This window comes from Sphaeramia orbicularis, chromosome 10 (genome assembly GCF_902148855.1).
Source record: "Sphaeramia orbicularis chromosome 10, fSphaOr1.1, whole genome shotgun sequence".
Lineage (NCBI taxonomy): Eukaryota > Metazoa > Chordata > Actinopteri > Kurtiformes > Apogonidae > Sphaeramia > Sphaeramia orbicularis.
Window position 1 is genome coordinate 5812161 of NC_043966.1, and position 18332 is coordinate 5830492.

Genomic DNA, 18332 nt, shown 5'->3' on the forward strand with positions numbered 1-18332 from the left:
GATGAGATGGATAAAGTTGTGCTGAAAAAAAAAAAAAGATACCAAACATGGGTATAGTAAACATTTCTTTAGGTAGTATATAAAGGCAAAATCAGAAGTACTCAAAAACGACCAAAACAGGCTCAGACCCCCAAAGGTTAAAGACAGAGGGGCAGAGGAATGTCACTGGTACGCAGATATAATCCTCAATCCAATCTAACGTCCTCCAAGTATGCAAGAGTCCAAGCACTTGAAAGTGTTCACAGAACATGTCCTCAAAGACCTGAGCTTCTCCATCTGTATTTATGACAAAATATCATTGATCCACATTTGAAAAGAAGGAGAAATTTTATCAGTATTATGTCTCAACTTATCATTTACATATGTACATTACAGATTAGATCTACGAAGACACAAAACATTTAGTAAAATTGCTCTTAATTTTCTTTAGACATTTAAGGTTATTTGCATTTTATTGTTAAAGGGTAGTTTGTTAATAAATATTTTCAGAATTAAATGGGTTTTTTTGCACTAAAACAAAGAGAAAATTTGGATTTGTCATTATTTATAGGTTATTATGCTGTTATTTTAGATCATATTGGTCTGTATGTGGGACCTGAACAAAAACAAGAACGACGATACAACTAAAACACCCCTGACTGTTAATATGTTCAGTGTAATTTTTGCACTTTGTAAATTCACCCCATGGGCCAGATTCAGAACCTCTGGTGGGCCGGTTTTGTTCCATGGGCCGCATGTTTGACCCCCCTGGTTTTAAGTCTGACCTGAGAACTAAAGCGTATCCACCAGACAAAGACACTGATAGAACTCATAGCATCCTGGTGGTCCTGTTGATTAAGATAAAAACACACATTTCCAGGTCTAATCCACATCAGATGTCGTTATGAACACATGCGGCTCAACTTCGAAATCTGAAATAAAGTCTACGTGGAAGAAAAACTGTGAATTTATTTGGCGACCCAAATGAATTCTCCTGCGGCCCAGCCTTTGGACTGGATGTTTCAGAGCAAAACCAGAGCTGGCAGGTGTGTTTGAAACCGTACACCTGCACGCCGTTCGCCTCCGTCCGGCCCGTGTACCCGTTGGACGTCCCGCACCGGCGAACAAACGCTCCCTTCTTCCACAGCGACCAAATAAAATGCCTCATACGTGCGTAAACTTCACACGCTGAAACCGGACTCCGAGTCCTGGAGCTCGCTGGTAACATTTCCTCTAAAGCTGTAAACTTTAATACCACTTCACCCTGTCCCCGCTCTAATAAAACTCTCCGGCCTCGATGTGGCGTTTTCCAGGAGCGATGACATCAGTCCGTTTGATTCACCGTGTTCGGGAGCGCCAGATGGGTGGAGCTTAACCACATCAGGTTTCAGAGAAAATCAGAAGAGCTGAAGGCAAATGGATAAAATAGACCACAGACTGATTCTCTCACATTATGTTTAACCCCACCCGTCCAGCACCTCCAGCTGAGTAAAACAAACCCTTCAGGTATAAATAGGCCAGTACATTTCTCCTGTCACCTCCTAAACCTCTGCAGTTTTCCCTCAAATTTTACGATTAAATTTGGGGTTTTTAAATGAGCACTGAGAGATGAGTGTCGTTGATCAAATAAAAGCTTTAGAAAGGAACAATAACTCATAAATACCTGCCATGACACACCTGGGGAGACAAGCCCCGCCCATCCGACACGTTCAAGAAAGTTAAAACAAACCATAAAACACAGTTTGGACTATGTAGCATGAAAAGTGAACGCATTTTGGACATACCACCTCAAACACCAGACAGGTGGAGATTATTATTATTATTATTATTATTATTATTATTATCTATTTTTTTAATACTTTATTTTACCAGGTAAAATCAATTGAGAACAGCTTCTCATTTACAATGATGATCTGACAAAAGTTTAAAAAAATGTAACAGTTAAAATATCAGTGGCTGAAAAACTAGAAATGTTACCAACGCTTGATATTCTGACAAACCCCATCCATTCAACACATGCAGGAAATTAAAGTAAGCTGTAAAATGATGTTTCTCATATATGTCACCAATTTGCCATCCATCTTCAGAGAAAAGCAAACTACGCTGACTCTTACTTTCAAATAATTTGTCTCTTTCTTTCCCAAATCATCACTTAATCTTCTGAGGTAAACCCCACCCGTCTGGGACACGTAGCTGATTAAAACAAACAATGAAATAGAAAACAGTTGGACATCAGAAACTTGGAACATCCTCCATTCCTGACAAAAAAAAAAAAAAAAACAGCTTATGCTGTAGTTTGGCCAAAATATACTTTGTAGATTGGAGTTTTTACAGAGGTTTGTTTGTTCTGTATTTCTTTAAACACTAGACGGGTGGAGTTTATGCTATAAAGCTTTAGGAAGTGTCAGCTATAGTGTTGAGTGGCTCAAAAGCGAAGCCACATTTAAGATTCCCAAGACTTATTCCACAAACTCCACCCATCTGGTATGCCCAGGAAATCAAAACAAGCTCTCTTCTCTACAACAGCAGTGTGACATAAATGATCCGGGGAAACTACATCAGTTCTTTCTTCCAGATACTTCTGAGCAACTGCAGAGTTTGTTGGTTTTGTCCTACTTTGAGCACCACAGGAGTGGGGTTTATTGAATCAGGGCTTTACAGACTGTCAGCTGAAGCTCTCAGTGGCTGAAAAGTAAAACTAAACTGACTCTAAGTTAAATTTTGTGACAGTCGAACATTCTCAAGATTAACTTTGCAAACTCCACCCATCTGACATATCCAGGAAATTAAAACAAACCCTACAACACTTTTATTTGATTGATCTGACATCAGTGAGCCACAGTTTCCTTTCCCTCATCTACCAAACCTCCTAACTGTGCAGTTTCCCCAGACTTCATTAAAAGTTTGAGATTGTGTAACTGTGTTGCTTGTTTTAACCTACTTGGAATGCCAGATGGGTGGGGTTTACAGTATCGGAGCATCTTTTTTTTCCTTTCCTTTTCTTTCCTCAGGTGAAACTTTTTGCTCATGAAAAATTAATCCTAAAATACTTTTGTCTTAACTTTTCTGAAAATTCTCATTTGTCACTCCACCCGCCTGAGACGTAAAGTGGCATGAAACAAACCCTCAAACAATCTCAGACATCAAAAAGCCGTCGCGTCCCTCTCTTGGCCTCCAACTTTAAACCAAGTGGAGGGAAAGTGCCTTCGCGTTTTCCCTCGACTCGTTTTAAGTTGGAGGCTGCGGTGATGTAATTGTCTCGTTTGGTTTAACCTACTTGCAGCGCCAGACGAGCGGCGTTTATCGCACCGCGGGCCGATAAGGTTGTTGATCAAAGAGGAAACAAAGTCAGAAAGTTTGATTGCGTTTGTGCGTTGGGGAACCCTACCTGTGTGGGGCATCCAGGGGGATAAAACAAACGCTCCCTGACACTGATCTGTCATTGACACCGACACACCGATTCCCACAAATAAAACACCTTGAGACAGTGAGGACGCTCCATAAATCAGCGCTTAAACAGTCGTGTGCTCAAGTGCTTCTTCGTGTGGGCGCTCGGAGGCGGCCGGGCGGACCGTACGGTGTCCTGTAAGGGCCAAAAGGGGCCTTTGTTTGTCGGTATCTCAGCCCACAGAGGAGCGCTCGGGCCTTTCATCTCATCCAGACTGGGATGTTTTCAGAGCCGATAAAAGCCCCAACATCTGCTCCCGGCTTTGTCACCAGCCCTCAGCCCTCCCTCTGCTCCCCCCGATTAAACTTTCCGCCGCCTGTTCCTCGCCTTTGTGAACCCCCCCCCAGCCCCCCCAACCCCCCCCCCATCCACCCCAAAACCCATCGGACTGTTTGTTTACTGCTGCCACAATAGAGGGAAATTAATAAGGAGATGACAATCGACCCTCGGCAGCAGCTGCTCCGTTTGTCACTTCTTCTTTTCTTTCCTCTGGAAACTCAGAGTTTGAGAAGTTAGAACTGGAGGAGAGAGAGAGAGACGAAGGAGAGGAGGAAGAGAGAGAGAGAGAGAGGGAGAGAGACGAAGGAGAGGAAGGAGAGAGAGAGAGACAAGGGAGAGGAGGGAGGGGTTAAGATGTGCATCCTTCACTGTAAATGATGGAACATCCTGAGAGTTGAGTTTACAGCTGAAGAAGTAAACAACTCTTTCCTTTTTCACTTGTCTTTCCTTAGTCCTTTCCTTTATTGTTCTTTCCTTTCTTTTCCTGAGTCCTTTCCTCAGTCCTCAGTCTTTTCTCCTTTTCTTTTTCCTTTCCTTTCCTTTCCTCTTCTTTCCTTTCCTCTCCTCTCCTCTCCTCTCCTCTCCTCTCCTCTCCTCTCCTCTCCTCTCCTCTCCTCTCCTCTCCTCTCCTCTCCTCTCCTCTCCTCTCCTCTCCTCTCCTCTCCTCTCCTTCCCTTTCTTTTCCTTTCCTTTCCTTTCTTTTCCTTTCTTTTCCTTTCCTTTCTTTTCCTTTCCTTTCTCATCTTTATAAACCTTGGTCTTTTTGACTTAACTGCACAGATTCAGGACACAAAAACATCTGATATATTATTTAAGCCGACTGGGTTCAGTTTTTGCTGCTAAAATAAAGTTAGTAACTAAAAAGTTACTTTCGTGGACAGTTGATCACGTCGGTGTGAAGCCTGTTGTTCACGTGGCCTTTTTCCATCAGCTCCTGTTGCCAGTAACCGGTCGGAGGAGGAGATTTCTGCACTAACAGCGACGTTTAATTGAGCCTTAATAGATCAGACCTGATAGTAAACAGTAGTAAACCTGTGCAGTGACTGGAATCGCACATCATCCTTCCCAATAAAATGGCTGTCGGTCCGCTTCGGTGCGCCTGTCTGACTGTCGGACAAACGTCTAGTCATCTCGGAGACGCTGTTTCTGTGGAGCCCCTTATTGATCTGAGTGGCGCTGGAAAAACCAATCAGTTTGCATGTATAATGCTCGACTAACAGGCTGAAGTCTGTGAAGTCATAGATAAGACCACATTCTGGAGTTAACTGGGCTCTGACTTTAGTAACCAACCGCCTTTTTCCACTGGAGATACGTTAACTTTCTGTTGAGTTACAAAAATCTGTTTTATTTTGCTGAAAATAAGGATTACTAACAAAACACTGGTAATCCTATCCAACTTTATTTTTAAAGCACTTTAAAACAACCAGAGTGGACCAAAGTGCTGAAACAGAAAAATAAATAAAAAACAAAATAACAGAGTAAAATACAAGATTAGATTAAAAGACATTGAACTGTAAAAATAAAATTAAAAAAATTTTAAAAACAGAGAAAGTATTATAAATTAACTGACTGTCTTAAATGTCTTCAATGCTTTGTCTGTCATCGAGTGTTCCGAAATGTCTGAAAGTCGTTCTTAAATGGTGCAAAGGTGATTCTTTTTCTGATCCAATATGGCAGCAGCGCAGATGCATCAAAGTGACGTTTTTTTTCTCTTAACCTTCTCTGGTTTTTCTGTTTTGTTTCTTTCTCTCAAGTCTGGAGATACTTGGTTGTAGTTTGTTTGCAGCTAAAGATTAACCCTTAGTGGTCTGAGCCTATTTTGGCCGTTTTTTGAGTACTTCTGATTTTGCCTTTTTATACTATATAAAGAAATGTTTATTATAGCCATGTTTAGTATCTTTTTTTTTCAACACAACTTCACCTATCTCATCTGCCTATTATTTTTCTCTTTAACCTACTATATCAACACAAAGGGCCAAAAAACACACACAAAAAAAATAAAATCTGATTTGAAAAATTTATGTAATTTATTGTATAAATAACACACAGATGCTTAACGAACCCTTTCACATACTTGAAAAGTGAATATTGGTTCCAAATACTAGGTATATGAAATCAAAATTGGAATAAATTTAACTATACTTAAATATTTGACATAAAAGCATCTCTTTACAAAGGCGTTTTTCTCCATTTTTTTCACTGATTCCTGAGTCCACAGCTCTGTTGTTATGAATTTTCTTTATTTCTGTGTATCTTACTTTTTTCATTTACATGTTGTTGTACTTTTTTTTTTTTTTTTTACTTTTTATGAGTTTTCTGTTTTATCTTCATCTTTCTGACTCTTTGATTCATCTGTTAATATTTGTATATATTTATTTTTATATTTTTCAGTGTTTCATCACAAAATAAACTCTGAGAAGTGACAAAGCAGTTTGTTTTGGTGGTTAGTTGGTTGGTTTATATCCGATAAATATGTTATGCTATAAATAAATAATGTATAAACCAACCTCAAATATCTTAAATAAACAATCAAGCAACCAACCACTTAAATAAATGAATAAAAATAATAAATTATAATAAAAAATACATTGAAAAAGTCTCACCCACCCACATCAGAATATCTAAACCTCATGTCGACAAGACTCTTTAGCACAGTTTACACCACAGAGCTAGAATTTACAGGACAGGAGTTCATACAAACAGATTGTTAAAATATTAAGTCGCAGCTTGAAACTATCGACACTTCCTCAAACTGCACCTTTTATTCTTTTCTGGACTAAAAATCACACCACTGCTTTCCTTCCTTCTCCTGACTCTTTGTCGGACATTTCTGTCTGTCCTTTTTCCCTCTTTTCGGTGTAATTTCTGACCTTCTGTTTGTGTTTTCTCGCTGTGTTTCCGAAGCAGCCACGCCCTGCATCAAAGCCATCAGTCCGAGCGAGGGGTGGACGACCGGCGGCGCCACCGTCATCCTCATCGGAGACAACTTCTTCGACGGCCTGCAGGTGGTCTTCGGGACCATGCTGGTGTGGAGCGAGGTGAGCGATGAGTGGGCTCCTGGTTCTGATTATATCCCCTCAGTTTTATACGTTTTATAGCTAAATCCTCAACTCTGTGAAGGAATTTTCTGTTGATGTTTACAGCTTTAGTGAAACCTATTAAATATTACACAAGATCAAACATGAATGTACAACTGGAGTTATTAAACATGTAAAACCTCGGGGATGTTCCTTTAATTCATGTCAGAGGTGTCAAACTCATTTTAGTTCAGGGGCCACATTCAGCCTAATCTCAAATGGGCCGGACCAGTAAAGAAATAACTCAATAACTTCGAAATAATCTCAACTATCCTTTAAAAAAATTTGAATAACATGAAATATCTTTAAGGGCTCATTTCTCTAAACCCACTTTTCTTAGTCTGTGGTTCATTTATTTGTGTATTTGGACCCTAATAGTTTATACAGTTTGAATTTGAACCCTCCGGGTGCTGCAAAGCTATCTTTATAGGGTGGATTTCTACAACCTGTTTTAATTCCTTCTTAATTTCTTACGTTTTATAACTAGCTACATCACGATATTTGCACATATAAGGTCCAGACTTCAGACGAACATTTCTCCAGTATGACACAATTGTTTGTCAGCAATAAACTGAAAATATTTCCAAACTTGGAGCCAATTACCTAAAATGTTCAGTTGTTGGTTGAATGGGACAGAGCAGCACAGCCAACAACCTGGAGGGGGCGGGGCCTGAAGTGGCTCATTTGCATTTAAAGGGTCAGCGCTCAAAATGACCTTTCTGGTGTCATGAGTCAGAAATAGGGTTGAAGATGGACCTGTGGAGTTGAATGAATGAAGAATTCAGACCCAAACAGAGCATTTACAGTTTATGTAGACCACAGGGAAATGTTGGAAAATGCATAATTCCATTTTTTAAAAGAGCAAAATATCACTCCTTTAAGAAAAATATGTGCATTTTAACAATAATGTGTCTCAGTTTGTCTTTTACACATGTGCATTACAACTTGCAGATCACTGTGGATCTACAAATACACAAAACATTCAGTAACAGGCAGAATATTATTAAAATTGCACTTATTTTTCTTAAGACATTTTAGTTTGTTCATATTTATTCAGGTAATTACATTTTTTTCTGAAGGGACAGTTTGTAAATGTAAATGTTCATGTAATTTTACTTTTTTTGCACTAAACCAAAGGGGGGAAAAAATTGGATTTGTTATTATTTAAAGGTTATTATGATAGTATTTTATTTGAGATCACATTGGTCTGTATGTGGAACCTGAACTAAAATGAGGATTACACTATTGACTGTTAATATGTCTGTGTAATTTTTGCATTTCACAAATTCATCCCACATTTGACCCTTTGGTGGACCATTTTTGGCCCACGGGCCGTATGTTGGACATCCCTGGCCTACGTGTTTCTGTTCACCTCACCTAAAGGTCTGAGTCCGGTGGAATCTATATCCAATGAGAGCGTGGTCCTGAGCTCAGCTGACTCTTTCCACAGAAAAACCACAAATGCAGCTGCATCTTCTGAGCGTCACGTTCTCCATCTTCATCTGTTAAACACACATTCAGCCACGCACACACAACACCTGCATCTGGATTCTGGATGTGCGTGTCCCCGAAAATATGTAGATGTAGCGCAGGAGGCGGCGGCATACGGCGCTGCATGAAATATTGAAGCGGGTCCAGAAGAGCAGAACACCTGGCAGGGAAGGAGGCGTGAGCAGACAGATACACCTCCACACATCAGCAGCACTTTGATCACAGGCGTCTCACGGCGGCAGACGGACTCCAAAGCCCAGAATCCCTCTGAAAACAGACTGCAGGCTGACCCAGATCGCAGGAAGTTTTCAGCAGATCTCAACCTGTTTTTATGAGCTCTGACTCTGAGACGTGCCAATGTGAATCCAGGCTTCATTTCAGAGATTTTGAGGAGGCTTTGGAGGTTTTTTCACAGACTGTATAGGTTTCAGACACAAAAATATTACACACGATAATCAAAAATGAGTTTAAAGTAACATTAGATTTCTCATATTGTTAACAAGTGGAAATGAGGGCTGAAAAGTGAAGCTGATACAGAAGTGGAAAAACCTGCAGTAAACTGAATGTCCACTAGGGGCGCTAAAAGTGAGTCAGTCCCCATAGAGCCCATGTTGAAATGTCTCTTATAGTTAATTTCCCGCTCTGTGAAAACTGTATGGAGGGTACATTGTTATATAACTCATTCATTAATAAGAAATCTTAAAGTTCTGAGTTAAAGAGTTAAAGGGCTCATATTTCTCTAAACCCACTTTTATTAGTCTGTGGTTCATTTATTTGTGTATTTGGACCTTAATAGTTCATACAGTTTGAATTTGAACCCTCCATGTGCTGCAAAGCTATCTTTATATTCATTCCAGAAAAAACTGAGTGGATTTCTACAACCTGTTTCAATTCCTGCTTAATTTATTACCTCTATAACTAGTTACGTCACAACATTTGCACATATAAGGTCCAGACTTCAGACGAACATTTCTCTGAGTACGACATAATTGTTTATCAGCAGCAGCGGTTGTAGAAAAAACTGAAAATATGTCCAAACTTGGAGCCAATTACCTAAAATGTTCACTTGTTGGTTGTATTAATGAATACAAGTGGCTGAACAGGACAGAAAAGCACAGTCAACAACCAGGAGGGGACGGGGCCTGAAGTGGCTCATGTGCATTTAAAGGGCCAGCGCTCCAAACCACCTTTCTGGTGTCATTACTCAGAAATAGGGTTGAAGATGGACCTGTGGAGTTGAATGAATGAAGAATTCAGACCCAAGCAGAGCATTTACAGTTTATGGAGAGCACAGGGAAATGTTGGAAAATGCATAATTCCATTTAAAAAAGCAAAATATCACTCCTTTAAGAAAAATATGTGCATTTTAACAGTATTGTGTCTCAGGTTGTCATTTACACGTGCATTCAAAATCACTCCTTTAAGGGCGTTTTGTGCATCTGCATCAGCTCTCGACTCGGACGTCCAGAGTGTTAATTAATTGAATAAAACTTATTCGGGCAGCTCTGCATTTGTGTTTAAGGAGTTAGGAGTCAGAGGATTCTGTCATGAAGTTTACTACAGATTTATTACAATAACCAGAGTAACTTAGCTGCATTAGCTGACGTTAGCATTAATATGCATTGAATTCTATGGTCTGTCTGCTAGCCTGTTAATTAGCCCAGGTAGCCATTATTAGTGTGTTTGCACATTTACACTGTTATCAACACCACTGTATGTGCTAACATTCAGTCAGGATCTCAAAGGACACGGTGGTCTGAATCTCCCTGTGTCCTGTTCAGTCGACATTTGTGGGTAGTGATGAGCAGAATGAGATTATGGATACAGGCGACAGAGATGGTTCGATGATTCTTTGCGATATGAATATTGCAGACACTGTTATCACAATAAGGATATTTTTTCAATATATTATGCAGCCATAATTTGTGGGAAGAGTTTTTTCTTCTAGGCTGTGACGATGTAAGATACTTCATATGTTTGTGTCTGTTTCATGCAGCTGATCACCCCTCACGCCATCCGGGTCCAGACGCCCCCTCGTCATATCCCCGGGGTCGTGGAGGTCACGCTGTCCTACAAGTCCAAACAGTTCTGCAAAGGAGCGCCAGGACGCTTCGTCTACACCGGTAAGAACGAACATCCGTCTGCTGCTGAAATCTGCTGAGTTAAAACCTGTTAAAATGAAAGTTCATGAACCCTGTACACCTGACTGTCGCCAGTAATTTCAACAGTTTCACTGCGTTTCTTTTCTTCCTCCTATTTGATCTTTTTTTTTTCTTCTGTTTTATGCAAAAATATTTCTTAGTTTCACTTCTGTTGACATCATGAGAGAGAAACCTTGGAATAACAGACCTATTTTTCCTCCGTTAAGATCCTTTCAGATATCAGACGTAGATGCTCCAGTATTTGCAGAATCTGTCCGTTTGTATGTTTTCTTCAGTCTCACATTAACCCTTTCATGCACGAATTATAAGAACCTTAATCAAATTTTTTTTCCTGAGTGTTTTTATTCGTCTTTAGGCATGAAAAAAAAACAATGCGATTGAAAATTTTCTTCTGAAAAATAAATTAAAAAATAAATAAATAAAAATTATTTTAAAAATGAAAAAAATACATACAAAAAATAATAATGAAAAAAAAAAATCTTATGAACCTATTTTTCATGAAGTTGCAAAAATGTCCACTCAGCTGAACACCACATGTTTAATTTTAGACGCACAGAAACATGTATTCACTGATAAATTGTGTGAAAACTATGGAGAGGGCTTGTGATTCTGGGGATTTATGCTCAGGGGAGATCTACATAATGTTACCAATTCATGTCATAAAAGATATGTAGTGTCTTAAAACTTTAATAAAGATATGTGTAAAAAACAAAACAAAACAAAACAAAAAAACAATGAAAAGAACAACAAAATCCATGAATATACAAGAGAACAGCCGTAGAAGAGCTGTCCACTGGAGTGACCACTGTGCATGAAAGGGTTAATATAATGATAGTGGTGAGTTCGTCCATGAGAACAGAGCAAACAGCAGCTGATAACACACAGTTCAGCTTATTTTAATGTCACCAACCAATCACAGCACTGATAGGAGCTCCACAGCTTCTTATGGTGAAGATTTGAACTATTTATGAATAATTAATGAAGGTAACTCTGAACGTACAAACACCTTTACCTATTTTTAGATTCAGTCTAACTTAAACTTTCAGATAATTGTATGTCTGATGTTTGATTTTGGATTAATATGTCCATGAAAACACTTAAAGAGGCGGCGGAATCTGCTTGAAAATCTGCTGGTGTTTCTGTTCTCTCCAGCCTCAGAGTCATTCAGTGATAGTTGTCTGTACATTCATGATTACAGAGAAAACAGGAAGCGATAACAATGAATTCTGCTCAGTTTACATGAGGCTATGTCAGTAAACCGACAGAGCCTTCGCTGCAGCTGCCCCCACCCTGTGGACCTCACTCCCACAAAACATCAGGAACTCAGATTCAATACAAAACTTCAAATCACTACTCCAAACTCACCTGTTCAAACTTGCATTTTCTTGAGCTTCTTTGTTCTTTTGTTTTGTTTGTGAAGCGTCTTTGAGTGTTCAAAAAAGCACTATATAAGTGTGATGTATTATTACACTGGGTTACAAAAAAATGTTTTTTGCAAGTTGTCTAGGTTTTTTCAACAGAATTAGGACCATTTTGCACCGCTAAATCCAAAAATGACATCTGTTTTTCTCAATCAGGTCAGGATTTTTTGCTAATTTGATTTTGAAAAATTGGATCTTCTCACAATCTTTGCCCAAACTTTATCTTGGTCACCAAGTTTAATACCAAAATAAGATTGGTAAACACACTTTATGAAACTTGTGACTTGATTCCTGTTAGGTACAATGGTGTATTCACCGCAGATGTAGCAGAATACGTCAGGCTTATTTTTGCAAGATCTTCTAGTCGAAGTCATTTCATTCACCTGTAATATTAAAAAAAAAAACACTAATCATAAACTGGCAAAAGTAAAATCTTCAGAACTCATTTATTGCAAGAAATATGAAAGAATTTTGTATCATATGATGTGAAAATGCCCATAAATGTAAGCAAAAATGTTAAAAAGCCAATATGTAGCATAGTTCAGAAAGTTGACCTGATTGAGCAAAATGAATGTGATTTTTGGATTCAGCACACCAAAATGATCCTAAATCAGCTCAAAAAACTTAATAAATTTGTTGTCGACCAGTGTTATTATTATTATTAAATGTAATCAAATGGACACTAAGAACATGTAATTACCCACAGTGCAACTCTCTGTCTCCATGTTGACATTATACCAACTGCAGATCAATTTAACTAGTGACAAATACAGGATTTATTAGTGAAAAACTACCAGGATATTCTTAAAATTGATGCTAGTAACTTTATGTGCTGAGCGTCTTGAGGCTCTGTTTGGACTCCATATAAAACCTCACAGAATATTAATTATTTCAGTAAAGTCATCATTCTCAGACAAAGCAAATGTAAACAGAAGACAAAAATGGACAAAAATCACAGTCAAACGTCCTGAAAATGACTCTAGCTGTTTAATTGACATGTATTTGTGAATCCCTAGCAGGTTTTTCACGTTATTTTTAGTAAACTCTTGGCTTTAAAACTGAAAACATGCCGTATGTCACCTTATCTGATACCTGTAAATACAGATCAGGAGTTCCGTGTCATCCTTCAGACGTATTGTCATCTGTGCAGAGTGAAAACGTCCGGCCACACTTCCTATCTCCTCCCTAAATCAGTGCTTTTACTCCTCCCGATTATTCCGTCAGAATATCCAGATGTCATTCAAAGTAGCAGAAAGGTCAGATGGAAGGCTGTTTAGCGCGATAAGTAAATGTCATTGCGTCGGGCCGTGAAAGAGGCGAGCGTGTTCGGGCTTTCTGTTTAACACCGGTTTATCACGGCGGCCGTCTTTGTCGGAAGCGCCGCCTCCTCCTCCGGCTTCGGGACGACGCACAGGAGGGAAGAGACGGACACTGACAATGGCCGGTCCATCCGCCGCCGCCTGCGCCGCCTTTTGCAATGCTAATCTGCGATTCCATTTACAGATAACGACTGACAAGGGCTGCTGTGTTGTGAATAGAGCCTGTTGTTATCTGCATTAGAGAGTGTTCTCCTCTGAAATGCACTGAAAGGCCTGGAGGACTTTAAAGCACCGAACCGTCATGTTTTTATCCAAATCGCATCAGCTTCATGTCACAGCTGATCAGGGCAAAGTGTTTCATCACAAAAAAATACAGCAGAAAGTTGGCAGCATCATCGGTTCTGACAATAAATGTCGCTTATTTTTTCCAGCCGTCAACTGAGAGCCAATAAGACACAGAAAGGCATCAAATATTCACATTTCAAAAGCTAAAATCGACCTTTTTACTTCCTAACCATATAACACCAAACGCATCATATTTGATACATGAGTTTTGAAGCCTTGTACATGATCAGTGTGATACTTTTTTTCTTGTAAAACCCGATGTATACAATTAGATACATGCAATACACAGATAATCCACCAGGGGGGAGGAGTTCACTCACCCAAAGCCTTTCCAGTGACACTACAAGACTGTCATTAATGAGGAAGGAGGAAGAACTGGGACCATTTAGAAAAGGAATTACCAATTTGTTAGACATGTTTGTGTCATTTTATGTTTTTGTTTGTTCAAAAATAATAATATTTAAGCATTGAGACCCGATGGATCAAATATGATACACAATTGAAATTTATACATGGAAATTGATATTTGAAAAAAAAAAAAAAAATAGTTTGGTCAGACGGACCAATAAAGGCTCTGGTTTCAAAGAACTGGAATTTTCTGTCAATAATTTAGTGGTTCAAGCTTCGCAGGGTTGAAATGATCCAGTTAACCCTTTCATGTATAAAATTTAAAACCCAAATGTCACCTTACAGTAACTATCAATGCCAAATTTTATCGCTCAGATCTGTTTACAGTGTCAAAATAACATCTCTAAATGAGCAGAGTGTGTTTTTTAGGTTTACACAACTCTGTTATAGAAGTAAAAGTGTTTACTATCACACAATATCATCTGCTATTTTACCCAAGACATAAAAACTTAACCATATGATTTAATTGTGTTTTATTGAAACTAAAACCAAAAGTCTATCGGTCAGATGTGACCCAGAACAGCGTCAATGTCCCAAAACATAGAGAACCCAATTAAAAGTGCATATTTTGTATGTATATGTATACTTTGAGTCACTTTATTACAATTTATTAAAGCCTTTTAGGGTTTTTCCTACTGTCAATTTTCAAAATGGGTTAAAATGAACCCAAACGAGAAGTAAGGGTTAAAAAAAAAAAAGAAAAAGAAAAATAGCAGCTGATTAACTTGATTTTGATTGGATTTCTATTGGAAAATTGCATAAATGTCCCACGAGTGCAGCTAAATACACTAAATAAAGCTTAATCATATTAATATTTGTTAATTAGGTTAACCAGTCTGTTCCTGTTCTGCACATATTTACTCAAACGATTCATCTGGGATTATTGTTATGCATAGTTTCTTTAATATCTAATTCTTTACTGCTATTTTATAATGAAAACATGCATTAAATTACATTCTTTAGGGTGATAAAAGAGGGAAAAAAGAACATCAAATAGAAAACGCAGAAAGCCTGAACGTGATGGAGGATAAAATAAAAAATGAAGAGCAGATTTTGTGAAATGCTTAGTAATGTAAAAAACCGTGGTCTGCTCCTTTAAAACACATCTGCAGCCAGATTTCACCAACATCTGACTTCATTTTGATTGATGGGGAAACAAGCAAACTGTGTGTCCCTGAAGGCATCGCGAGGCTGCACCCGACAGGTGGCTGCATCTTAATGTCGCACAGTTTCTCTAAAACTCAGCTTCTTCTTCTTCTTCTGCCAGAGACGCTGCATTCTGCACACACATCAGTTTAATCTGATTTACACATATTTTAACGGCGCACATCGACCGTCTGCAAACAGGAAATGCACAACACACTCACGGACACACACAGAAACACACAACACACACATGGACACATACGGAGACACACAACACACACACAGAAACACACACATGAGCAAAACTGTTCAGTCTCAGAGAAACCACACCATTCATCTGTCCACATGCTCACAAAAACTTATCAATAATAATAATAATAATAATAATAATAATAATAAACTCTGTACCATAGTTATAGTAAATATAATAATAGATATAAAAGAAATTAATAAAATATGTATTAAAAAAGAAAATAAATTGGCATGTCTTGTTATTATTGTTGTAATAGTAGTAATAATTTTATAGAAAAAAATAGATTAAAGTTACATGACTAGACTCATAATGACCATTGATAATAAATAAATAAATAAATAAATAAATAAATAAATAAATAAATAAATAAAACCAGAAATTACATCAAATTACTTCACATGAAATTACATTAAACCATAAAATCAGTTTCATCTCAGAAGTTTAGAGACTTCATGGTTTGATCTGACAGATTCGGAGAGGAGGAGGAGGAGAGGAGAAGAGGAGAAGAGGAGGAGGAGAGGAGGAGAGGAGACACTGGAGGAGGAACATCAATAATCTTCTCCAAACATGATCTCCATATCAGATCAATACTGATCAATACAGCCTGAAACCAGGAAACATCTCTGTCCTCCACCTTCTCCACCTCCTCCACTCTGCTCCTCCTCCTCCTCCTCTATCACTCCATCCTTATTCTCCTCCTCAACTGTATCTTCTACATCTGTCTCCTCCTCATGAATTTATTCCTGCTGTTCATCCTCCTCATCATTGACCTCATCTTGAATCTCTTCCTCCTCCTCCTCTTCTTCCTCCTCCACCTCCTTATTTGTCTAATGCTCCTCCTCCACCTCCTCTTGAATTTCTTCCTTCTTTTCTTCCACCTCTTTTACTATTTCTCCCCCTGCTCTTGAATCTCTCTCCTCTTTTCCTCCTTCCTCTTCCTCCTTCTCCTCCTCACCTCCGTCCTCTACTCTTTCTCCTCGATCTCTTGCTTTTCTTCTTCCTCTTCCTTCATCTCTTCTCCCTCCTCCTCCTCAGTCGGTCTTCAGTTTCCTCTCCATCTTCCTCCCCTTACTCCTCTCCCTCCTCTTCCTTCATCTCTTTGCCCTCCTCCTTCATCTCTTCTCCCTCCTCCTCCTCTCCCTCTTCCTCCTCCTTCATCTCTTCTCCCTCTTCCTCCTCCTCCTCCTCCTCCTCCTCGGTGGTTCTTCAGCTCAGTGCATCTGTAGGAGGTGCAGACGTTGTGCTGTGGGTTCTGCTGTTGAAGGTGTTGGGGTTGAAATTAATGAGCGCAGCCTGGAGGTATTGACTTTCCTGGGAAAACACAGCTCTCTAAAAATCAGTGGCCGAGCGCCGCAATAACTCAGCACCCATCGATCCCCCACCCCCACCACCCCAGAACCCCCTGGACCCCCCCGACATCCCCCCACCCCACAGGACACATTGATCTGTGCATCACAAGCACAGAGGCTCAGAGGGTTCTGAGCAGAACGGACCTGGAGCACTGACCCAGGAGACAACAGGGAACCGGCAGAACCCACACGATAGAGAACCCAAACAAAAGCCCAGTACAGAACCCAAAAGAATAAATACAGAACCCAAACTAGGAAGGAGACAAAACCTAAATAAATAAATAAACACAGAACCAAAACAAAAGCATAGTACAGAACCCAAAAGAATAAATAAATACAGAACCGAAACTAGGAAGGAGACAGAACCCAAATAAATAAACAAATAAATACAGAAGAGACAGAACCCAAATAAATAAATACAGAACCAAAACAAGGAGGAAGACAGAACCCAAAGAAAGAAAGAAAGAACCAAAACAAGGAGGAAGACAGAACCTAAATAAATAAACAAATAAATTCAGAACAGAACCCAAATAAATAAATATATAGAACCAAAACAAGGAGGAAGACAGAACCCAAATAAATAAATAAATAAATTCAGAACAGAACCCAAATAAATAAATATATAGAACCAAAACAAGGAGGAAGACAGAACCCAAATAAATAAATAAATAAATTCAGAACAGAACCCAAATAAATAAATAAATATATAGAACCAAAACAAGGAGGAAGACAGAACCCAAATAAATAAATAAATCCAGAACCAAAACAAGGAAGGAGATAGAATAGCACAGAACCCAGTTAAATAAATGAATAAATAAGCCTACAGAACCAGTGAATGAATGGATAAATTAAAGCAGAAATAAATATATAAGAAGGAAAAACTCAGAAAAAAAAAGTTACAGCAGCAGAAATAAAGAAACATCCATGTTTGACATTTATAGGTGAGTTTGACAGAAAAAGAAACTCATGAATAATTTTGTTTAATTTAAATGACTAGTAAACAAATAGGAAATGATCATGGTCAACATTAGTCATTAATAACATTAACTGGTTATCAGTAAAGTCATCGTTAGTTAACTGTAGTTTTATTCTTCATCGTTTCCCAGAACATGAGTCGGAGCCTTCATCTTTGCCGACGCTGATGAGGATTATGCGTCTTATCGGCTGATTTCACACGTCGCTGTTTCATGTTCATGGTTTAGTTTCAAAACCCTCGATCCCTTCACCTCAGTCTGATGTGAATCCTCCAGATCCGGGTCTGACCTGAACTGGTTCTGAATGACCTCATCAGACCTCAGATCACAGTGAGCTCATTTGGAAAAAGCAGGAGCGTTTGTGCGCTGACGCACTGTAGAGCACCTCAGCTCAGGCGTCGCTTAAAGCGCTCACAGTTTCCTCTGAGCGCGCTCTATCAGCAGATACAAAGAGGGCCTGTGTGCGACGGGTTCGCACTCACACATGGAACGCATTAAACGCCGCTGTCGTCCAGGTCCGCTCAAGGTCCTGTGAACATGTACGAGTTAAACCTGAACCTGAGCCCAGGTCCAGGAGGAGGCGGGGGGAGCCTCCATCCCACCCCACTGTCACATGGACACATCTGAAGCACCAACGCTAATTGACTTCAGAGTTTTTATTGTTTAATTACTGTCACGGTA

The 18332-nt window shown here is 39.1% G+C and overlaps 1 protein-coding gene across 3 annotated transcripts in view; it reads left to right on the plus strand.

Annotated features, from left to right (window-relative positions):
- LOC115427347 (transcription factor COE3) overlaps nt 1-18332 on the plus strand; it is a 242335-nt gene that overhangs the window by 161016 nt on the left and 62987 nt on the right. For 2 of the 3 annotated variants that reach the window (XM_030145872.1, XM_030145874.1), the window contains exons 9-10: nt 6611-6744; nt 10271-10397. In XM_030145872.1, coding sequence (XP_030001732.1) covers nt 6611-6744; nt 10271-10397 — 261 coding nt within the window. The remainder of the gene's footprint in view (nt 1-6610; nt 6745-10270; nt 10398-18332) is intronic. The other variant, XM_030145873.1, reaches the window with a different exon arrangement.